The sequence below is a fragment of the Synchiropus splendidus genome, chromosome 7 (genome assembly GCF_027744825.2).
Source record: "Synchiropus splendidus isolate RoL2022-P1 chromosome 7, RoL_Sspl_1.0, whole genome shotgun sequence".
In the NCBI taxonomy this organism is placed as follows: Eukaryota; Metazoa; Chordata; class Actinopteri; order Syngnathiformes; family Callionymidae; genus Synchiropus; species Synchiropus splendidus.
The window spans coordinates 16,655,353-16,680,103 of NC_071340.1; the positions used below are offsets into that span (position 1 = coordinate 16,655,353).

The 24,751-nt window shown below is 41.1% G+C and overlaps 3 protein-coding genes across 3 annotated transcripts; all 3 read left to right on the forward strand.

Annotated features, from left to right (window-relative positions):
- The first annotated feature begins 9,805 nt into the window (after nucleotides 1-9,805).
- LOC128762699 (arrestin domain-containing protein 3-like) lies at nucleotides 9,806-15,286 on the forward strand. The gene is made up of 6 exons (XM_053871127.1): nucleotides 9,806-10,122; nucleotides 11,064-11,121; nucleotides 11,183-11,330; nucleotides 12,381-12,477; nucleotides 12,894-13,150; nucleotides 13,353-15,286. The coding sequence occupies exons 1-6, from the start codon at nucleotides 9,867-9,869 to the stop codon at nucleotides 13,824-13,826; spliced, it is 1,290 nt and encodes a 429-aa protein (XP_053727102.1). The 5' UTR covers nucleotides 9,806-9,866; the 3' UTR covers nucleotides 13,827-15,286.
- An 879-nt stretch (nucleotides 15,287-16,165) lies between these two features.
- On the forward strand, nucleotides 16,166-20,000 carry LOC128762387 (arrestin domain-containing protein 3-like). Its single transcript, XM_053870611.1, has 6 exons — nucleotides 16,166-16,421; nucleotides 16,501-16,558; nucleotides 16,634-16,781; nucleotides 17,414-17,507; nucleotides 17,584-17,840; nucleotides 18,483-20,000. The coding sequence occupies exons 1-6, from the start codon at nucleotides 16,166-16,168 to the stop codon at nucleotides 18,804-18,806; spliced, it is 1,137 nt and encodes a 378-aa protein (XP_053726586.1). The 3' UTR covers nucleotides 18,807-20,000.
- Nucleotides 20,001-20,297: 297 nt separating this feature from the next.
- On the forward strand, nucleotides 20,298-24,160 carry LOC128762897 (uncharacterized). The gene is made up of 6 exons (XM_053871458.1): nucleotides 20,298-20,594; nucleotides 20,927-20,984; nucleotides 22,224-22,371; nucleotides 22,655-22,748; nucleotides 22,837-23,099; nucleotides 23,775-24,160. The coding sequence occupies exons 1-6, from the start codon at nucleotides 20,339-20,341 to the stop codon at nucleotides 23,913-23,915; spliced, it is 960 nt and encodes a 319-aa protein (XP_053727433.1). The 5' UTR covers nucleotides 20,298-20,338; the 3' UTR covers nucleotides 23,916-24,160.
- Nucleotides 24,161-24,751: the final 591 nt, after the last annotated feature.

Below are 24,751 nucleotides of genomic sequence, written 5' to 3' on the forward strand. Positions count from 1 at the left end.
ACCAGAAATGTAGCTTCTACCCCGAATGAAGAAGTACGTACACCGACAAGGAAAAGGAAAAAAACGACGTCACAAACATCACAGTGATAGGATTCAGTACGGTTCTACGTGTCACTAAAACGTTTTTTTGGGGGCTGAAAGTTAGTCAGCAAAAATAAGCATGGCATTTCAGAATTTTTAACTCTTACAAAGTACTTTGTAAACTGCAGTGATCAGAAAGCTTAACAACACACACCAGGAGCAGCCCTCTATGAACCGCAAAGGTCCTCGCAGCGCTTTACAGAAAATGAGATTTAAAAAAAAAAACAATAAAAACACACATAAGGTGCAGATAAAAGTGTCACAGTATTTAAAGCCATGGTGCGGCTTGCTCCAAAAGCTTTGCTTGGCCACAGCGAAAGTACGGTCACCTCAGTTTCTGTATCTGCACCTCGGGACTTCCAACACAAGTTGGCCAGTGGAGTGGACCACCCTGCCAAAATGGGAACTGCCAATCAAAGCCTGCCTGAAATCACCAGTGTTTCACATGAACTAAAACAACTAAAAAGCAAAAGCTACCTGAACAACAGTGGTGGTGCGAGTGAAAAGCAAGGAGACATAGAAGCAGCAAGACATACTCCAGCAGAAATATGGCCACTATTTTGCAGTTCAATTAAACCAAAACGTTTTTTCTTCAGAAAAGAGATCTGCAGTTAATAAAAAACAGTCAGATTCTATTACACATTTACAGAAGTTGCCATTCAAGTGAGCAGAACCTGATCTTGAAGGAAAATTCTGGCTCGCGCTCTGAAAGTTCAGGGGATCCAGATAGTCTCTGTCTGACTGTCACATCTTATACGCTCCACATCCCTTTGATTCTTCATACATGTAACAGTGCCCTCAATGCCTGTAGCAATCCTACGTGCATGACGGGTCGACGGTGTGTCCTTGTTGCTTTGAGGGAGTTAATGTCTTCTTAAAAATTGGAGTTGAATTTCAGGACGTGTGTAATTGAATCCACACTGTCTGCGGTGATTGGTGTGAATGTAAATCACAGGAATAGCAGACAAAACACATTTAAGATAAGAGCAGTAGAGATGTATAAACTGCGAACTAGTAAGACTGTATTCAGACTAGAAGCATTGTCTTGTTGGCAAAAAACAATGATCAGAAATTAGTGATAAAGTGGGTGTAGCACAAAAATGCAGCGGGAAAATGAGACACATTTGGGTCGACAATGTCAGTGAATGTAATTCAGAAGTTTATATTTCACTGTAAAGGAAAACCTATTGATGTAAAAGCTTTTATATTACAGACAATAATTTGGGCAAAATGACGTCATACTAACATATATATAGCAATATAATTATTGTCTCTTGAAATTTAGACTTTTGAAATGACTTTACTATGATATATTGAACTTGCTAAACCATTAAGCCACTGGGAATCACTGTAATATTGTGTTTCACTGAAACATGTCAGCAGTGATGCGGTCGGACTCCATGATTTATTGTGCAGCTTATGCAGCGAGCTGCATCAAACACATCACACTCACAGTTAATATCTGGCTTCTCTTCACTGGGCTTCACAGAGGGCAGCGCCCTGGTAACCCAGCAGTTTCCAAACAATATATAATAAGCACTTCCAGAGTCAATGATGTCATCACATTACTGATTTGTTTGAGGTGGAGAAATAGAAAACATGTGATCATCATAACTGAGGAATGGGAGTTGAGGAATGTTTAAGTCATAAATGGCTCGCTGAGGGATACGGCGGGAAAAAAAAAAGGAACATGATGGTTACAATTACAGAGAGAGTCTGTTTTACGTTGAGAGAGACGTCTGAGAAGGTTAGGAAGCTGTGTCACAGCCCTCATACGCTGCTTAACACCTGACACAGCGGCCTGACCGAAGTTCATAACTCACGTGCGAAGCAACCGCCACTCAGGTATTTCACAGAAATGCATAACAGAATCCTCATGTCAGCCATCTCCGGTCAGAGATACACAATCCTGTACCTTCAAATACGTCAATAATCAAAGCTGTAATTCCAAACCAACAAGGTCTGACTCCGAACAACTGTCCAGGTCTCTGGGTTGAAAATCACAGCGGTTCACTAACAGCCAGCACATGGCTTTCTCAGCTTCGTCCGACATCCAGATCAAGGGCTTTGCGCTAAAGCAGTACTGACACTGACCTCGCCGAGACCCGGCAACTGAAACAGCCCTAACAAGGTATTAGCAGGCAGCTCGCCATACCGTCCGACTCTCAGCCCGGGTCTAAAGAAACACAGCTGCACAGGGTGTTTTTCGGGGCAGAGGCCAAACCTGCGAGCAACATGGTGCCCTTGGCTAAGCTCAAGGGTGCAGATGGGAGGTCACGAATTCAAAGAAATGGGGGGCAAAGTTTACACAGAATATTTTTAATGGTATTTTCTCTCCAGTCGATTGAATCACAACATATAAATGTTTTACAGTGCAAACAAGCCTTATTTTGATCCACGAAATGACATCCAGAGCATAAACAAACGCCGCACATTTCATTGGTCCTCTAAGAATGGGAATTAAATCTGTACATTTCAGCATGTGTGCATGTGCAAGCGCGCGTGACGGCCGTGCCTGTGTGACTGTGGGCGTCTCGAGGAGAGAGAAGCCTCATCTGTTACCAGCTCAGCCCGACCAGCCCGCCACGTGAAGTAGAGCGACAGGGTAGCACATTCCACGACAGTGATGGATGCCCCAAATTCACTCGGCAACTTGGGCAATTGGACACATTAACAACAGGCACCTGCTTTCCCCCGTACAAATCTATTAAAAGATAGCAGCAACGGCGCTTCCTGCACTATTAGTAAATTATAGTTGAGCCTGAGTTTGAGGTAAGTGTGGGCCTCCGTCAGCTGCCCCCAACCAACTGCTCTCTGCGCCTATTGGCAGTCTCGCAGTGCCACCTAGTGGCACACGTTCAAACCGAAGAGAGGAAACAAAAGATGCACGAGGAAAAAGATTTAAACAAATGAACAATCCCTCATGAATCGATCAAAAATTCAAGGTACGGTAAATCATTTATTGTGCCGAATATATTTAACAACAGTCATGAAAATATCAGCCTGGTATTTTTATTTTGTTTGCAATTTCTATACTACACAATATAGGCGAGTAGTTGTGTTCACCATATTAATCCAAACAGGTTTTATTGCTGCTTTCATTTTAATGTTGTGTCACTTTTGAAACAAACTATTAGTAATGACTACAATGGAATTTCATAAGAAAAAACAGACAGTATTGATTGAATATATGGAGGGCAGGATGTTTTAGAGGATTATTTAAATATTATTTCCGGATCTTTCTTTCACAATACATTTATTTGTATTTGAATTTGCATTAATTTGTATTCATTGATCTGGGTATTTATGTGAAATAATTGCATAAAAAATATTTTGGATTAAAAAAAAATGTAATGCCATAAGACATGACAATTACCAAAAAAAAATCCCATCTTCTGTTCACTCAGTGTTTGGATGAACTTTATATCACCTATGAGTGAAGTGCTTAAATTCACGCTCAAATGGCTAAATGTTGAATGAGCTGGCAGGAGTGCAGATAAACTGCTGTGACTGTGGCATGAATGGATAATGCTTTCTCTAAAAAGCATAACAGTGTCTTGTAAAGTGTGATATTAATACCTAAATGCAATAATAATAATCATTACTATTACAGCAATATAGTGGGAGTTTTTTTCTTACTAAATTTATTAACTATTGATCTGTTGGTCAGATAAACTATTTCGGCAGGCAACATGTTAGTTTTTCAGTCATAGAAATGTCCACTTGTGACCTATTGCATCTCTCATACATGGGAGATGTTATTATTTCCACACCAACAGCATAATTTACACCAGCCAGATAATAAGATTTGTCCACTCCCAGAGGAATCAATTTGCTTTGACTGCAAGTCTGGCTTTGGTGCCACCTTTTACTCAGTGTTGCATGGCCTAAGAGGCTTGTGATAGAAGACAATGCAGGTGACATAAAACAATTATGAACTACTTAACACGTCCTCGACCAAGACATTAACTGGACGACAGTGCTTTCAACATGACACCCTCATTGCCTACCTCATGCTTGAGCTCATGTACGGCACATAAACGCATGTCCAATAAATTTTCAATGGGTAAATATTTCTCTGTGCTTTAACATGTTTGCTAGCTGACCGAAAATAAAGGGCGGATAAGAACAGTAAATACTTTAACGGCAGGCAATTTGTCAAGATGTGTAAATGCCTCGGAGTCTGAGCAGGAGTGGGCCAAAATTTACAGCCACTGGGAAAGTGACAATGGACAAAAAAGGAGTACTTTTTACTCCCTCTCATCTGCCTCAGCCCACTAAAACCTTCTCATAAATCTCCTCTTGTCCCCCTGCGAGACTGCTGTTGTCAGATATCATGCCTTGACAATGCCTGCTATAGTCATTGTCTTGACAGAAATATGATATGTGAAACTGCAATGTCACATCACTTAACATGATTTAGCCTAAGCTAGTCGGCACCATTTTAATCCATCAAACATGTCACCTATTTTTGCAGTGGTGATGGTGGAAGGATCCATGTGCCAGTTGATCTAAAAGACTTATCTCCGCCACTGATTTATGGCTCCTGCCAGCTAACGTTGGAACAGAGACTCCTTTTCTTCTTGCGTCAGGGGTTTTATCAAATTGGCGAATAAGTAGGGCAGTATTACCTCTTGTGGACGGAGCGAGACCCTTTAAACTGTACGTAGAGGCTACAAAAGCCTCCAAAACATGCACAAAACTTTATCAAAATAAAGGAATAAAGCTTTACTTTGAATGTTTCCACATAGCACCACGTCAACTGCTGTAAGTAATAGGTCAACATGGTCCGGATTATTATGATTATTTTATCTAAATATTTAGACCCCATTTATAGTATTTGAAAGATCATTGATATGATCAATAGTTAAATTCCAGCAAGATGTAAAAGAGGTGGCAGCAGTCGTTCCAACGCTCACACAACCAACCAAGTAGAAACAAAATAAAAAAGCAGACCTCACGTTACAGTATGGATCCATATAATAATGTACGAATGAAAAAATGCGCTGTACAATTGTTTACTCTGTTTAAAATAATTCATGTTCAACAGAAAACAATGTACAGTTGTTTTTATTCATATCGTGATGAAGAAAATATGTGCCTGTGAATAAAACTGCCGAACATACGATTAGCAACATATTAATTTTCTTTGTATTTCTTTCATTTCTCCCATCAATGTTACATTCAGATATAAAAGTTGAAGTGCATGGAAATGGTGGCAGTGATTCCAAAATATTTAGCTGAAAGACAATGTGATTTAGTCGAGCATCAGGTTGCCTTATTAGAATTGGAATTCCTGTCTCCAATCTGTAGCCTTCATTTGAAAGAGCGGCGGTCTGATGCAAGTCACCAATACTCTGCGCCGCGTCTTTATTTAAAATCTGCCCCCGTTGCTAATAAGAATGTGACCCTGCACACATTATACCCAAACACACACCACAGCCACACTGCGCCCTCGTGGACACCAACACACACACGCGCGCACACAACCCTGGCGGCAGTCTCACCAACACAATTCCATCCGACTGATATTGGAATTTTCCGAAAGAGCAAACCGATAGATAAGCCATTACAAAACTATAAGAGATCAATAGCTAATTTCTTTGCATTGATTACCACTTGGACATTTAACATTCACTCGGTGGCCACAGTGTGTGCTCCACAGGCCAGGATCCCCATTGGTCCACATGAGTATTAAAATTATCGATTCAGACAGAGGACTAAAAATGTCAAGCTGTTCATTAATCTTAATAAAGACTGGACTTGACCGCGGCACCTTTTTCCCATTGCAGGGAAACAACCCATCCACGCAGGAGCACATACACAACATAGATTAATGAGCTTCCACTCAGGGGTGTGATTTAAGTCTTTGCTCGAGATGGATCAATTGCAAGAGAACAAGTCGTCTATTATAGCACTTATTTGTACCCAGAGTGCAGCTCAAGACAGCATTTTAAAATCCATGTCGACTCCCAGAGTAGTTGTTTGTTTGCCGAATGAAAACAAAGTTCAAACAACTGCTGAATCGGGATTCATTTAAGGGAACTGCTGGTGTTTTGCGCTCAGAAAAAAAAAAAGGTGCAGTCCGACATTTAATTTGAGAGAAGAAAACTGAACTAATAAAATGTTGCATTGCTAAATTGTTAAGAGGGCTGAAAAATAGTGCATATCCGAGCATAAATATGGATAGAACTCATGAGAGAACATCCATAGAAAATGTTTTCAACAGATACTTCGACAGTTTTCTGAATAGAACAGTACAGCTTTAAGTAGTTTTTTTAATGGGTGACAGCGAGTGAAATGTTTTTCATTCCTCTTTTTGACAGAACAGGTGCTCCAAGTCCTTATGGATTTTTTTTTCCGCGTGTTTGTCTAAACTACAGTGATTTTATGCTTCATTTTTTTCCACATGAATACAGAAGATCTCATCATGACTATACTTGTATCAATGGTTGGCAGAAAAACACGATCGGTGCACCACTATTTGTACGTAATATTTAATATTACATAATGTAATAGATATATGTCCCCACAGTATTGTCAAAACTTGCTTCAATTTGTTTAGTTCACTGGCTGAAATGTGTCTTTGTGCTTCAGCCTCCTCAGTGTGGTCCAGTCATGTGATGGAGGCACGCACAAAGCCAGTAGGGGGCGTGGTCTCAGTAGCTATGCAGTCAGCATTGTGCTCAGTGCATGTGAGGGGTGTCTTGGACATTCAAGTGTATCTGAATGGGACTTGTTTGTTTAGGTCAAGATCAGGCTACAACTATGTTCAAGTTCCCAGTGAAGAGCCAACCACCAATTTTGAAAACTGATATTACTGGTTATTCCCATAAATAATCCATTCATTCCTGTTTTCCATGTGTTTTCCAACACGAATTATTGATCTAATAAATAGAGCACCCACTTCCTGAAGTGGCACTAACATGGCCGCTAATTCAGCTAGTATGCAAGTGAGGATCAAGGAGAAAAAAACTGTAAAATGTCACCAAATGGTGATTATTAATACCAACCATACTAGTAATTTCACATCCATCTGAGTTGCCTCATTGTGCAAAGGCAAGTACAATCCATTTCTCGCTGTCATACATGTACAGGACGCAAAGTGTGTGGCATTGTTTTTGGTTTGTTTGTTTGTTTGTTTTACTTAGGCTGGCATCATGCAGCCTTCAAAACTCATGCATCAAATGAGTGGTCAGTTTCTTGGCACCTTCCTTGAACTTCAACTGAATGTTAGACTAAGACAAGCAGTACAATTTTCCACCGTATTAGCGAGAGGATCACCAGGTCACTGCAAAGTGTTTTTTCCTTAAACATATTCCTAACATCCTAATAATATAATTTTGAAACTTTATTAAAACGTGGAGGAAAATACTGCATCGATCAGGTGAAGAAAACCTCTGAAGACATTTTATTTCAGGATTAATTGAGGACTACAGCTGGTGAAATAGCGCTCCCTAAAGGTCAATAGCATGAGGTCCAAGTTAAAAGACCCTGAAGTACACACAGCCTAATCTTTTTTTACGTTTTGAATATACAAAACACCTGTTTAATCATCATAGAATTGCCTTAGTATTAGCGCTCTTCATAAATAGAGGGAACATGATTCAAAACCATGACAGTCATATACGAAAACCCAGTTTACACAGTCTACTAAATTGGAGTCCTGCTATAAAGAGTAGATCCCCTTCAAACAATGAGAATGGCAAGTTACCAGGATCTCTGGGACGCACCATGGTGGTGGTCTGCTCCAGCAGTGTGTTCCTGTGTTGTCACACTCTCTCGCCTGTATGGAAAACAGAGGAAACCCTGATTAACCACATCGGTTGTAAATGTTCAGGATAACTTCTTAATGTCACTAGAACACATGAGTATATAATCTATGTTGTATATAAATCAGTCATACCAGATGCTATGTTTTTTTTTTTTTGTTAAGGAATGTAGCCATGGAAATGTTAAATGTATTAATCTACAGATTAGTGGACATTGAAATAAACATCAGTTTAGTCAAATGGACTTGACTGGACTGGACTTATTTTTGGTCAACATGATAATATGGTTCAGTCTGTTTTGAGTCACACTTTTTTGCCTCTCTACCTTGGAGGATGGCAATCAAAATTAGCCTCCACCACTGCAGCGCCTATGCTGTTGCTAAACGGCTGATATCTAACTTTTCATTCATGAAACAATGAAAAGAAAAATACATATTTAACATAGACAATACCAGCACAACTTCTTCTTAGCTCTCATATCCAGGCAAGTGATCGCAGATATACAAAACATTCAAGATGAATATGAACGTGAATATTTAGTAGCAGTTTTTATTGTAAAGTTCACTTTTTTTCTTTTTTAACCAGCCAATGTTAGCTTGCTAGTAACAACGTGAAGTGTACACTGGCATCACGCTAGCCTGCGATCTCCATATACATTTATTTGTGCAGCTACGGTAGCGAGGCCAAACTCTCCAGTGAAGTCTTCGATGTGCCGAAAAGAGCTGCTATGGTTGTTGTTGTATCTTACTGAGATGGCTGATAACCATGTGCTGTGTTCATAAATAGAAGTTATCTTTAAGAATGTGTGTGTTTTTACAAATAAATGCGCCTTTGTCGTTGCATGTTATTTTAAAAAATCTCTCAAAAAAGAGGTTAGTGAAATCTTTCGCTAGGTTCATGTTCAGGATTCTCTTGGTGACCATCCCTGTGAATTTGGGGGGTTTTCACAGAAGAATTTTGAAATAAATAGATATTATGTATTGTAATAACATGTCTATTAAAAATCGTTTTAAAAATACCAAAAGAGGTTAGTAAACTCTTTCACTGGATTCATGTTCAGGATGCTCTTGGCGACCATCCCTGGTCATTTGGAGTATTTTTACTGTTTAATTATGTAATAAATCCACATGATGTATTGTGATAACATGTCTATTTAAAAAGATCTTGTAAATAAAATACCAAAAGAGGATAGTGAAATATTTCACTGGATTCATGTTTAGGACGCTCCTGACTACAAACCCTGTGAATTCTACACAGCAAGTGCAACTGTATAAGACATTCAATGATCTCAGCTCCACAAAAGCAATTCTGCTAAGAGGATTCGTCCTGGACAAAGTCATTACCAACTCACTTTTCCTTTTTTTTTCCTGCTTTCATCGGTGGTTGAAACTCTACTGCCGCTTTCTCCTGACTCTGACCGCTACCTGCAGCACGTCCGCTGCTCAAGCCGCTCCAGGGGACAGAAGGGAAGGGGCATCACTGCGCCGCGCTTTCAAAATAAAAGCGGATTAAAAGTAGGGCCGCCTCCCCGTACCCGGTAATACCAATGGAGCCCACCATTTTGTTTTTCAGTTTGTTAACAAATTGGCCTTGTTTGAACTTTAAGATGGATTTTTACCTCAAATGAAAAATAAAATAAAACTTTTTAACTATTTTTTTTTACTATTTACTTCAGCGGACATGCTACATTCAGTTCACATAAACGTAGACACGAGAAACGAATAAATCAAATGGACTTTTAAGCAACTGTGGACTGCCAGTAGTCATTACTCGTTATGTGCTGTAGGATTCATAGCGTGGAAAAATATATGGCAGTGAACAATAGTTTGATTTTGGTTGTGAAGTGCATCATCGTACCACTAGGTGGCAGCAGATATCCGTGTGAACATCACCCAGGGTGTGGCCAGTCGCTCTGCCCGGACGTTGCGTGTTACCACCCCTCAAATAACAAACACTAGTCGGAAATCGCTGCCGTTTGTTTTCCTCCAAAAGTGACACCACTTTCAAGCGGCGATGCCGTCCATCCAAAGTTTAACAATGACTTGCGACGCGCTGAACGAAGAGGGCACGTTTTCGGAGGGCGACACTTTGACGGGAAGAGTAACTCTGGCCTTACTGAAAGACACAACCATAGAAAGCTTTTTCGTGAAAGCCAAAGGGGACGCCAACGTCAGGTGGACCAAAAAGGTCGGCGATCGCACCCGGACCTACTCCGCACACCGCAGATACTTCAAACTCAAGCAGTTTTTCACCGCAGAACACTCGAAAGGTGGGTGCTTTTTCTTGTCAACTCTTCGCGGGACTAAAACAGGTGGTTGACTTTTACTGCAAACTGTGTTGCACAACACAAACATTACCATATAATCGCGATGCACTGCATGTAGTTATGACGGAGGGTCTAGTTACTCGCTGCTTCATGTATTTAGGTGTGAATTACAGCGGGGAAAATGACTTCATGTGACTTCCCATTTCGTACGATAAATGTCATGTATGGTGGGAGCCAACCAGCATAACCTGACACTAAACATGTCAGGATAAGTGAGGGACTGTTCTGATTGTTCTGCAGGGCTTTTTTATATTCTTCAGTAAAAAAAAAGTGAAAGTTTTTTGTTTGTTTTTTTTTTTGCTGGTTTAAAACTGATATACAACGTTTTGATGCTGGTAATAATAAAGTAATAACAACAATAACTATGCATTTGAAGTCACAGCTAAACAATCTAGTGAAACTGAGGGAGCGGGTAAAACAACAATAATAAACTCAATAAAAAAATCAAATACAAAACAGAAGAAAGTAAGTGACCCTAGAAAGGTGAGCTTTGACGATGGAAGAGAACTGATCTTTGGGGCTGACGCTCCTGAAGGTTGGTGCGACAGGCAGCTGTGAGATGAGAATGAATGGAGGTGGAAGATCTGAGGGTGGGAGCATGCAGAGCAACATGGAGAAGAACCTGGCTGACCTACCAGGGTGGGGCGAGGTGATGGACGGCCTTGAAAGCAGGTGGAGGATTATCAGGTGGACTTTGTATTTAAGCAGGAGTTAGTGCTGAAGGGTGGAGGCGATGCAGTGGGAGATCTGGTTCTGATGTGGGCAGCCGCGTGCAGGACCAGGTGAGGTTCAAGGATGGATTTGTGAAGAGGCGTGAATTACATTGTAACTATTCTTATAATGGCTGATATAATCGAGTGTAACACCGACAACTCTCTTTGCAGAAACTATTCTACCTCGTGGAACTCATGTCTTCGATTTCACGCTGAGAATACCAGACACGTAAGTACGCTATCAAGTTTTGGTTACGAAGCTTTAGCTAAAGTGAAGTTTGTCTCTGTAGTAGCATGCCGTCGACCTTCAGAGGGAGACACGGGAGGATCTGCTATGTGCTGGAAACAAAGCTCTCCAGAAGCTGGAAGATCGACCGCATAGTAGACCAGGATATCAAGTTTGTCACCAAGTCCTTCCCGAACATTCAGTCTTTCCTGGTATGTACTTTCAATATCTATAACTACAGTCTGTTGGCAGCGATGCAATGATCAGAGTGGAATGGGCTTGTGAGACAGATTGACAAACAAACCACAAATGAATAGGATGACTGCATCACAGAGTGACTCTGTCTGGCTGTACTTTTTTATTTTTGTTTCCTTCAAAAGTTATGATCCTCAGCCTCAAGCAGGCAGGTGTGCATATTGGGTATGGTGAGGTATAGCAGCTGCCCTACCACAGCTGCAGCGAAAAAGGAAAGTGTTTGTTTTTCATAGTGAATTTGTGGAGTTACTCTGTCAATTTGAATCAAGTATTCTATTTTTCAATACATACAAATTCACTACAACTGATACATGTGTATTCCTGTCTAAACCCTGAAATGTGATATCCACCAGATTTGTTTTGCTGAGCAAATTGACATGAAATTAAAAAGAAGCAGCTGACAAATTTAGATTTGGATTCAGTTTTCATTCAAAAAAGGCAGGTCTTAGGTCCAATGTTGCCCCAGCCACAGAGGGAGGTGTAATGTTAGCGTAGTTAACTAACCTGGTATTGAGAAAAAAATGATGCGTTCTATTAGGATCCTTTTATATTGTTTATTGGTTGTTAAAACACACAATAAATGGCCTTGTTATTTTGTTTGATATTGAAGTTTCTCATAGCAGAATGCATCAAAAATGCACAAGAGACATACACCATGCATGAACTAGCAGCCTTGTGAATCAAAAGGAAGTATACTGTACTACCACAAAGCCATGTTGTGTGATTTGACGCCTTGACAAGAAAGGTCAACCAAACTTCATCATTAATCTGGGATGTTAAAATCCGATGAATAAACATGACTGACTGATGAACAAACAAAACACTTACACATGGTCAATTATCTTTTAAGGAGCAACACACCGGGCAACGTCTTATACTAAGTTATCGTAGTGCAGACGTGGTGGGCCAAGCTAAGAATGAAGAGTTGAACGTGCTTTTATTCCCATGAATTTGTTCTAAATAAACATATTAAACCGGGTAACACTTTTCTCCATTTGTATTTTCAGTCACCTCAAATCGGTTTAACTGACAAAGAGATGGGGTTTTTCTCCAAAGGGAGTGTACACATGGAGGCCACCATTGAGAGGAGGGCTTTCGCTCCAGGTTGAGTATCTTTTATTTTTAACTTCAAGTACGGCACCTTAACATGTGGCACAAGGCATGATGTTGATTCTCGAAATCTGTAGCGCAGGAAAAGAAAGAAGTTGGAATGCTCATTAATGACTTTAAAAATCTTAGCTAGAATAAGCAAGCTACTCATTTAAATCCTCATTTTTATAGCCATTTCAAACCTTATTAATATCATGAAGCGACAAATTCGACTGAGCTGAATGGGACAGCAGGTGGCAGTCACGTCACATCGGCGCGGGTCCACAAGTGTTAAGGAAAGCGTCGCATCATTAGGTCTAGTGTGTAAGTCATTGTATGGTTGGTTGTGGAGACAGAGATTCACAGCGTATTCTCTGTGATTTGTATTGCACTTCATAAATATGAAAAGAGAACTTTGCTGTTTTTCACAGGAGAATCTGCCGTGGTCACAGCAAAGATCAACAATTCGTCCTCCAGTGAAATGAAGCCGAAGATGACTTTATTGAAAACCGTGGTCTACCGCGCCACCAGCAGCACGAATCACGAAAACCACATTCTGGACAAAGTGGTGGAAGCATGTATGAGACCTAAATCACAGAGGGAGATCAGGTGTGTGTTGAAGATTCCTCACGATGAGCCTCTCTCCATCCAGAACTGTGACATCATCTCTGTGGAATATCAAGTGAAGGTAAGATGCGTATGTCAGAACATTTGTGAAACAAATGTTATTACACATATACACAGGTGGGGAAAAGGACTTAATATTGTATTATATTTTATGCAGACACAGATTATGATTATGAATGAATTTGTTTATTTAATTTTTCCATCAGTTTCACTGTGGAAATGATGCCTCTCCATGGTTTATAACCTCCTTTCCCTTCCATTAGGTATATCTGGACATCTCTCTGGCTTTTGATCCAGAGATCTTGTTCCCGATTATCATTGTCCATCCTGCCTTAGTATCTGGAGCCACTGGGCTCCAGAGCCGCAGTGACTTCCCTCAGTCCGCAGCGCCTGCAAGTTTCAATCAAGGACCGGTGCCTCCTGCAGCGTACGGCGCAGGGCAATACTCCGCTGCACCACAGCCTTATTCCCAACCACGAGGAGCCTACAGCTATCCACCCCCGCAGGCTTCGGCTTATGGATCTCCCTTTTCATCTCCGTCTTCATCGGTGGTCCACCCGCCACCAAGCGCTCCCACATTTCCCGCCCCGGCACCAGAGCCTTACCCTTCAGCCCCGCCTGCTTACACACTGCCGTCTGCCCCGACAATGAACACTGACTTCCTGTCCCAGTCGGATGAACCACCTCCAGCCTACTCACTGCTTTTCCCGTCTTCTGTGCCTGATACTAACAAATAGACCATTTTAACCTGAGATTGATGTTTCGTGAGTGTTGTTGTGGTCAGAAACTGTGGTACTATGCATGTATACATATGTGTGCCTATACCAATGCTAACCAACAGAAAGAGCCAAGCTCGCAAATGCTGATGTCATTGTGTTTACACTCTTTAAAAGCTATGCAACTGAGTAGTTTCATGGAATTGAAGACTGTATTTGTTGGTCAGTTCAAGCAAACATTAGTAGCGTTTTACTAACAGAACTACTGCTATTCCGTTGTAACCAAAGGGGGCAACTGTTTAGCATCCTGAAAAAAAAATGTTGAAGGTTTTTGCAAGAAACATTTTTTTCTGCAGAAGTATTTTACGTCGACGAGTACAGTTTTATTAGTGGGGTCAAATAAATTTCAATTAAAATATGTGCAGTTAGTGCAGTACTGCTGCAGGTCACGCGACATCGACGCCTGTTGAGCAATAGAACTTTTTTTTATGTTTTTGAGCTCTGCTCTCCAACACTTTCTCAACAACAAATTCCCTAGCAACTAATGTTATCTGTGATTTTGTAACAGAGACGCTGAATTGTATTTCAAGTCCGTCATTGAAAGCTGTTGCGGGCCGCATCAGGTGACTTGGCCGGCCAGATTGAGTTTGACTCGCATGCACGCCCGCACATTCACACACTCTTGCAACTATATCTTTGTGAGACCTCTCACTGGCATCATGCTTTCGCCAGCCTCTCACCATAAAACTAACCATCCAAAATATGGATAAGCTTAACCAGAGCCCAAACCGATCTTAGTCCCAATTATAATAACCTAGTTATTTTGACATTTTAACCCTCCAAATCTTAGGAGGACCGGCCAAAATGTTCTCACAAAGTGTCTTCTCAAAGATTGATCCATACAACAGCATTAAAGCATGTACAGACACAATTTTAATCATGTTTTTGTTTTTATTTACCCATTTTTTGAGAGACCCTTTTATGGTCTGTCTTATTTATTTATTGATGTGAAAGCTAGACAATAAAGACTGACTGAACAATCAACCTCAAAGTGACTGTGTTGTTGTGTCTTCACAAACAATGTCAGACAAGTGACTTTTGAATAAAATGTAATTTTTTAAGTAAAAAAAAATAAAACAACTTGTCTGGCATTGTTGGACATTACGAACAACAAGCCAAGCAAAGAACCTGACAAAAATGCGGAAATATAATTTTGCTCGGAAGCAAGAAGGGCAAAGAATCTGTCCCTCACTAGGCGCATCAAAAATATTTTTAAGTCAAACTGTATCTCTGTATCGTACGGAGCCCCTAAGGGGACATGACCAAGTTTTGCAATACTGTGACGTTCTGGGTTTATGCTACTGATCCTTTAAGAGTTCAATGGTGACAAGTGAGTGAGGGTGGAGCGAGATGCTGCGCTGTGGTTGTGAGAGAGTTCTGTTCTGTGGGAGTTTTCTGGAGACCACTACACAGTGTTTGAGTGAAATAAAAGAAACTAAACTACGGAACGGCTGTTTTTGTCTACTACCAGCACACAGTACAATACTTCAATACACAATACAACATCTCACGCCGTTTAAATGCTTGCGACGAAGCACGGACTATATGTCCTCATATTTTAGTCCAATTCGAAATCGAAATAAAATTTACGACGTCACTTCAAACTAGTGTAGCGAAATCTCGCAAAAGTATTGCAAGATTTTTTTTGGTCATGTGCCCTTAGAGGCTCTGTACTATCGCACAGCGAAGCCAAGGTGAGCAACCAGAAATGTAATGGATGTGTTTGTAGTTAATGTGCGGTTGGTGGATGATAGATTTTTTTCTTCTTATGTGTTCACAAGTCTTATGTTCTAATGTTGCTAACCATCCTTTTTTTTTTACTTTACTTAAATTTTAATGTTCAAATTCCCGGAAGGGTAAATGTTTGAGTTATTTATGTATTTATTTTTAATCCTGCTGGTACTTCCTATCCTCATTTCACAGAGACTACGGAAACATTGTTTACACATTGGAAGCCAAAGTTTCAAGGAGTTGGCTATGACTTAAAAACGAGAAGTCAGCTGGAGAAACTGATTTTAAAAAAATGCACTACTAAAATTTTGGTGGGAAGTTGAAAAAAAAATGTTTACATGGTCTAGCAATCCATTCCATTTTGACAGACAGATAAGACTCAGATGAGAGTCATATCTTTGGCCAACAGGATGCTCTCACACACTCTTGGTACATTTGGTTGCACAAGAGCTCTGATGGCACACAAAAAATTCTACAATTCTCTTTTCCCGTACGCTCTGACAGGGTGTGGCCTAGTGCCACTGGCACTATAAGAGTGTACAAGACAGTCGATCAAACCACTTGATAAAATGTCTTGGGTGAAAGACCTCAACATTATCTACGAAGCCCTGAACGCAGAGAATACGATCTCAGAAGGAGATGTCATCACTGGTGCGGTTCTCTTCAACTCCACGAGTGAGATAAAAGTGAAGAGCATTTCTGTGAAAGTGAAAGGCGAGGCGCGAGTCAGGTGGACAAGCAAGAAGGGCAAAGAATCGGTCACTCACAAGGCAAATCACAGATATTTCAAAGTCAAACAGTATCTCATCGCGCAGCAAAGCAAAGGTGAGCAACCAGAAATGTTATGGATGTGATGTTCACAAGTCTTGTGTTCTGATGTTGCTAACCATCCGTTTTCTTGTAGCCACAGTACTTCCCACTGGCTCACATCGCTTAAATTTTACTGTCCAAATCCCAGAAGGGTAATTTCTATTTTTATTTCACAAAGTGTCATTGTTATTTTGAGTTTTTTCATTTGCTTATTTTAACTCCTACAGGGACTTCCCATCCTCCTTTCATGGAGACTACGGAAACATTGTTTACACATTGGAAGCCAAAGTTTCAAGGAGTTGGCTTTGGCCATCGAGGATGAAAACCCAACTGAATTTCGTGTCCAAGTCTTACGCACTACGTGGAGGAATGAGGGTTAGTTCCTCTTCACTGTTTCACCTCCTGCATGCGAGCCATCGCCCCTCTTGGGGAGCCATTCGAAGAACCACAACATATTTAATAAGCTTCAATTCAAAAGTTACGCCACTTCACTGACTTGTCAGTGCTTGTTTTATTGGAAAGTCCTTTGTGAAACAAAAGTGTTGAAACCTGTTGCCTATGAAGGTGTGACTCAAGATAATGAAATACACTCAGAAAAAGGTTCTCACAAGCTTCAGCACCATGAGACAACCCCATAGACGTCCAATCCTCAGGCACTTCAGACATGTTTAAATGTGAATTCACATTGAAAACCAGTCCAGTCTCACTGACACTTGTGTCCACATGGGGAAAGCATAGCCATTTAAGAACAAAAGCCTCTCAACGTGTGAAATAGCTGCACTTAATTTCTCAATATCTTTCTTCAGGCATCTGCTGGGTGACATGTTCTCACCCACCTGAGGGCAGCAGAAGCAGAATTGTTGTTTGTAACCAGCATTACTTTTGGATTTTAAAAGCAAACTAAAAAATGTGATTTTTTTTTAATGTACAGCAAGTGCATGTGGGAGTGTGGGTAGCCCCCTGTATTTTTTTCATCATCATTTTCATCCATTATTTTCCCTTCAAAGTGTCTGCAGAGCGGTACTGTTGATCAAAAGGCAGGGATCTTCTCCAAAGGTCGGGTCAACATGAGTGCGACGGCCGACAAAAAATGTTCTCCAGGTAAAGCTGGGCAAAACTCTCGCACACGATTTGGGGTCATTTATGACATTTTTTTTTCTTTATTATTCTTGAACAGGTGAAACACTTTCTGTCGTTGCCAACATCAACAACACGTCTTCCAAAAAAGTAACCCCGAAGTTTAACTTACGACAGGTGACTGACTACAAAGCTCAGGGCCGCGCTTTAACCGTCATCAAAATTCTCGGTAGTGGTGCCGGAAACCCAATCACATCGGGCACTGAAGGAAGTGTCATGTGTCAAGTCCAAATTCCAGAAAATGCCTTGTGTTCTATCTACAACTGCTCAGTCATCTCGGTTCAGTACACCATGCAGGTGAGTTATCAACTACTACTAGTTTCTTAAAAATAATAAAGGAAGATTAAACTCATGATCGTGACAAGTCACAACTTGCGGATGCTCTGAACTCTGCTGGATTGTTCTGGGTCTCGACAGAGTCATGAAGGAAGCCAGCCTTTCTGATAAATTAGAGAAGCCCTGACTGTGTTTTGATCACTGCGCTGCATCTCAAATATGAATCAGAGATCACTGCTGTTACCGGGTCAAAGTTCCATGAAGTGCCAACTTGCGTGAATATTTCCTGAGATTAGTGGTCACGACTCAGACAAAGATCCTCTCATTGCTCCTGGTCAGGTCCAATCGTAGAGTTACTTTTTAAGAATCTGTGACCAATGCAGTGGAAGGAGCTCACAGCTGCCCAATAAAGATTTGGCTTCTACTTACAGTACAAAGCGCCACCTACTACAGCTGCCAGGTGCTACATACAGAAGAACTTGAACGCAAATGTGCCGTGTAGTGGAAGGTCACAGGCTTGTTATTGTTCTTGGAACTGTTTTCAAATGCAAGCCACCACAGTTTCCTAGTGTGCTTGTCTGACAATTTGATCATTCAAGCAGGGTTTCACATGAAAGGGATGCATGTTGTGAATATGTTCCTTTTAAATCTGTTGTCTTTCAGGTATGCTTGGACATCAAATTTTCGTTCGACCCAACCGTGATTTTACCCTTGGACATTTTGCCTGCAAAGTTCCTCTGCCAACGGGTTGACAGCGACTTCGGTCTGTACCCAGCCGCACCTCCAGGAGGCCACCTTCAGTTCCCCAGCACCAGTTTCTCCACTTGCCCCGCACCCTACCCAGGCTGTTCTGGAGCGTATGGTTACCCACCACCAATGAGTCAATGCCCACCACCATACAGTTTCCCAAGCGACCCCCGGGCCCCGTCTGCTCCATACCCAGCTGAACAGGGAAGTGGACGCCCAGGACTTTATGTCCTTGAATAATGAAGACAACAGTGTTGAGGGGTGTCAAACGGATACAGTAGCTTCACCAGTCATGTGCCAGTTGAAACAAGCAGCACCAGACTGACGCTGAGAAGGTGTCCTCTTGATAGGCTGGAACAAAATCTTGCACCCACTGTGGCCCTCTGAGGACCACAGCAGTCCTTCTCAAATAGTCAGGAACATGCTTTTTTGCCGTACTACAATGAAGTGTAATGCTTAGTTATTCTTTATTGTAAGTTGATCTGTATCACTCCTTTTTTCTTTTCTTTAATGTTAATAAGGATACAATGTTATGCAGAGGTGTGCTTTACTTTTATAGACAAATGATACTTTCATGGCGTGAAACGTTTACTTCTTCCTGCTGAGGGCGCAACAGAAAAAGATTGAGAAGCACTGCCTTAGAGGTTGAATATAGAATGATTGAATGTAGATAATGGTGTAATATTGTCAGAATGTTCTCCATATTGTTACAGCGTAACCTTGCAGGAAAATCTTTCAATGTATAATAGTGAAAGGTCAACAGAAATTGTCTTCCCTGCTTATCACTGATATACATGTATATACTGTTCAGTCTTTCTGATAGGTTTTATGACATTTAAAAGTGTAAACAAATGCTGTTGCATTGTGTGTGCAACCCTCCTACAGGGGGCAGCGTGGGTAGAGAGTCGGCTGGTTCGCAGTCTCCTGCCGTGCAGACTTAGTTTATTCCAGATCTAGTTGTCATGGGTCAACAGCGAAGAAGTCAAAGTACTGACACATTAAATAGAGACTGGACCGAGGGCGTCTCAAATCCTCTACACCATTCAATACACAATATCACACAAACACATGACCATATTTAGTATAGCAGGCTGTTCAATTACTGGAAGTGTTAAGTGCTTTCTCTGAATTCAGGACGTACTTGGAAACTTGGCTGAAGACTGTTTATGCAAAAGAAAATGTTATCATGATACGGATCAAGTCCAGCATGAGACATCCTGGGGACCGGCCACCCACTGATCGAGACATGTGAACTCCGTCAGTCAAATAACTGATTACAACTCTTCCATAATTCTCCAACTGAAAACGTATTCCTCTGACTTATGAAACAGAAGCCTTCTGAGCTACATTTGTGTAACTTTCTTCTTTTTGGGCTGCGACCTGTCCGAGCTACGCAGGGTGATGCCAGAGGACAGACACCTTTTAACATATCAAATTTAGAGTCATCATTTGACCTTGTTTAACCTTCTACATTTAGCAGTTGAATATTGATGCTGTCAATCGTACTTCCAGTTCTGTAAAAATAAAATGGTATATTGTATTTTACGACTGAACGCCGTTTTGCATGATGACTTCATCTTGAAGCCTGAAGCAGTTTGATCTGAAGGAGTTTTTCCAGGGGCAGTTTGGTCTGACAAATGGTTCAAGGATTTATCCTGAGAACTTCCAAAAATGTACATGCTCTTACACACAGGGGAAAACAAATCATTTCCTGTGTACAATATAAGAGGGTGCATGTGAAGTCAGACAGCAGTGCACACCACTTGAAAAAAATGTTTCCAGTGAAAGAGTTCGACGTTTTCTGTGAACTCCTGAATGCAGAAAACACTATTTCAGAAGGAGATGTCTTGAGAGGAGCAGTTCGTTTTGACTTGGAAAGCGAGACAAACGTGAAGAGCGTTTTTGTGAAAGTGAAAGGCGAGGCTGCAGTAGAATGGTTCGAGATATTTAAAAAATGCATTTTCGTCTACAAGGCACGTCGAAGATATTTTAAAGTCAAAGAATATCTCATCGCACCGCAAAACAGAGGTGAGCAAATGGAAATGTGTTGAATGTGAGGTTTGACGATGATGCCATCTACTGTGTTGTTTCGCATAAAAGAATTTACTTCCAAAGATTCACGCGTGCGTTTCAGTGAGTAAACTGTGGGTTGCTGCCTTCTTCTGGATTCATCAGGATTATCTGAGAACAAGCTCTGCAGGAGCGGTGAGACATTAGCTCACCAGCTCATTCAGATGGGTTAGGGTTACTGTTTGGCGTCTTCCTTGTGGAGTTGGTTTTGTCTCTCATTATTATGATATTTTAATGACCAGAACAATAGGAACCTTGCCATCTAACAATGATCTCCCACCTTGTTGCAGCTATTGAACTAGCCAAAGGGTTGCATCACCTCGATTTCGTTCTGCGTATCCCAGAAGGGTAAGTGTCATCGACAATGTTCTATTGTTACTGTACAATACGATCTAAGGTTTTCTATCTGGTGATCTGTTCCTCATGCCTCCTGTGGTGTGTTGTCCAGTGCTACCACTCCTCACTGTCCGACTGAACTCATTACACTTTATGGTCAAATGAAATCCAGAGCAATAGATTAGATGAGACAACCTTAATGAATCAGATGTTTGGACATTTAACAGTAAATTTAGTTGAAATGTGAGAACAGAAATTGCGAATGCCATTTTTTTTTATTTTGAATATACTGAGAGGAGAGTGTGTCATCATCAGAGAGCATCTCTGCCACAAAAGACACAACACACTATTTGGCTAGTGACTGAACAACTGATCCTGGAGTATTTCTCCAAATTTCGTCTTTTCATGTATGTTATATTTTTGCTATTTGTGAAAATACAAATAAGAATAGGTGCAACGGAACTCCATTACTACGGGTAAATTCTAGGGATGCTCTGATCACAATGCACTGATATCGATCAGCCAGAGACTTTATTATGTATTCTGAAATATTTACATCCTGGCCGCTCGTAGCGGGACTCCAAGACAGAGAGCACCACATTTATTAAAGTTTCCACTTTGGACGTTTTCTGAGTTTCTGATTCAGGTGGCTAATGAATGCTGCACCCGACTCTAAAGCAGCGACGGATTCGGTCGTTTCCAACAGACCTGGTCATCGAAATTAACAATTATTTCTTGGGCAATTTGCTTCGCGTTCCGACTGTCACGCTCGGCCTGGAGGGTGTTGCTAAGTGCTGGTGCTTTAAATGCCGTATTTCATTTTGACGCCCTTCCCTGGACAGCACTGTCCCGTGCGTGTGCTGCAGGATGCAAACTTTACATGCCAGATTGATAGAAGCTGCCTAGCAGACATGCCGCCGGCTGTCACACGTGATCGGGCGTGTGATCGGCATCCACCGAAATCGGCCGATCAGGATCGGTGACCGTATCGATTGGAGCATCCCTAGTAAATTCAATAGCAGCAACGGTACAGACATTGAAGACAGAAAGACAAACACTACACATTAATGATGTAACCAAAGCAACAGCACAAATTCAAACACAAAGCCAATATTATAAAGACATTAATATTGGGTTTGAAAAAAAAAAAAAAATTATAGTACGGGAAGCAGTGAGCAGAGGTATGCACTCACTTGAGCGCTTTTCTAGTCCTTCACATATATTGATTTTATTCACTTCTTGATCCACCAGGGACTTTCCATCCTCCTTTCGTGCATTAAATGGAACCATTCTTTACACACTGGAAGTCAAAATTCCCATGACTTGGCGACAGACCTTTCGATGGAAAACCGAGCTCAATTTTCTATCCAAGTCTTATGCTCTCCTTGGAGGAATGAGGGTTAGTGCAACACTTCACTGTTACATCTTTAAGCTGTTTTGGTTGGCTTTAAACTTCAGATCAACGATGCATGTTTCAATACTCAAACTTCACTAGATAAAGCTAGCTTCAAATTTCCACCTCAGTTTTGAAACTTTATATCAAAGTCGGTATCAAAATGACGAAATGCATTAAGCACAAGAATAAAGCGATGAAAGAGAAAGCTGAGGTTTCTGCCCCTCTACAGACTTCGCTCATGATAGACTGTGAATTATCTATTCAACTAATCTCAGTTTTCCTTCAGAGTCGTCAGAGCAGTTCTGTTGACAAAAGAGTGGGCATCTTCTCTAGAGGTCGAGTCAACATGAGAGTCACTGCTAACAAACAATGTACCAAAGGTAAAATGAAAAAGTTTAGTTTAAAAGTTTAGCAAAACTCTCTCGCTCAGTGTTTGCTGATTTCTTTTCTTTTTTTTCCCATGAACAGGTGAAGTGCTCTACATCGTTGCCCACATCAGCAACATGTCTTCCAAAAAAGTGACGCCCAAGTTTAAGTTAATACAGACCACTAGGTACAAGGTTAGAGGCGCAACACCTGGACAACAAATCACCCGCCTAATTCTAAGGACGACTAAGGACCCAGTCAAATCAGGCACTGAAGCAACTGTTAGTTGTCATTTCCCAATTCTAGATGACATGTCGTATTCTATCCACAACTGCTCCATCCTCAAAGTTTGGCACACCATCAAGGTGAGTCACCAAGGAAGTCGACTGGTCTACACTGGACTAACTCTCACCTCTTTCAGTAAGCCTGTCAGAAACACGACCATTTAACTACGGAGGCCTGGAAGTGACATGCATGCGCTTATTTTTTTGGATGTGACATGCATATTTTTTTTATTTTTTTTCATTTGGGTATGACTCACTAGGAAAGTCTATATAGCTTTCCGTGTGAGTCATACCACATGTGGTATTATTTTGCGCAGAAGGCGCTTGATCAGAGCGCTTAAAGCCGCGGGAGACACAGTGGTTACAGGTGGATCTATACAAATGCTTTGCCAGAGATGCTGTTACACATGCGCTGACATTTACGATTGCATCTTGAGATAAAAATTATCTCGAGATAACTGTTATCTCAGAATTAAAAAAAATAAAGTCATGCATGTCACATCCAAAAAAAATAAGCATGTGCATGTCACTTCCAGGGCTCCATACTTAACCAGTAAGGGCTTTAGATGTGTTCTTGAGAAGCTCAGAAGTGTTGTTCTAGGACAAACGTGGAGAAGAAGAGTGTTGGTCTTGAGTTTGTTTTCAGAGGCAGCCACAGTTTTGTGGTCTGTCTGTCTGATATCTTTTGTGTGAGGGCCAGGTATGGAGGATGTAGGTTGGGATGGTTCTTTTATATCTCTTTTTTCTATCTTTCAGGTGTCCTTGGACATCAGCTTTGCATGCAACCCAACTGTGCTCTTACCCCTGGACATTATCCCAGCAAAGTATCTCTCTCCCCCAGATGACAGTGATGCTGGTCCTTCAGCTGCCCCTCCTGCAGTCCCTCACTTAGAGTGACATCTATGGACCAAGGCACCGCAAACAGATGGACCGGAGATGAACTTAAACATGTCAGTAAAGCTTGTTAGACTGTGGTCTGTATTGCTACCACACGCAACCTCACAAACACAACAAACAACAACACACAAATGACAACAGTCAAATGTACTGTACTGTACCACATATACTTGCACACTTGCACAGTAGCAGTTGCACCATGCTGATAACTATTTTGAGACTGAAATAAAATGTGAAGAAAATAATTTGTTATGTGTTTGGTTTGTATTATTATTAATTATTTTAAGCACTCCAGAGCAACCGATCCCAGCCACCTAGGGTGGGTGGCTGAGGACAGGTCACCAATCCATTTGTTACCTCTGTTTCAGGAAAAACCCAATGTAGCCAAATAGATTCCTATTCTCGTAGTCGCAGCAGCTACTGCGCTTCGCTCACGCACCCAGGGTGAAGAAGACTGTCAGGGGCAACAAGTTGTTTTTAAACTGCCTCTGACTTGAATGATGGAGTTTTGCTTCTTGGTCAAGCGACGCCAAACGGTCTGCACCGCAGAGCTAACAGAGCTATTTTCATTTGGCCCTTTTAATAAGCTAATGACAGTTTTCTACACGTGGAATTGTGCTAAACTGAAAAATAAAATAAATAAATAAATCATGATATATATTTTTGCAATATTGTCCACACCTTTCTGAAGACATTTTTAACCAAATACATTACTTGCTTATTTGTCTCTGCAATTAGCATGACAGACTAGGTGAGAGGCCGGTAGCTACAATTTTTCACAAATTTAAAGTGTGTCGTGACTTAAAAAAAGATTGAAAAAACACTGATCTAGAGGA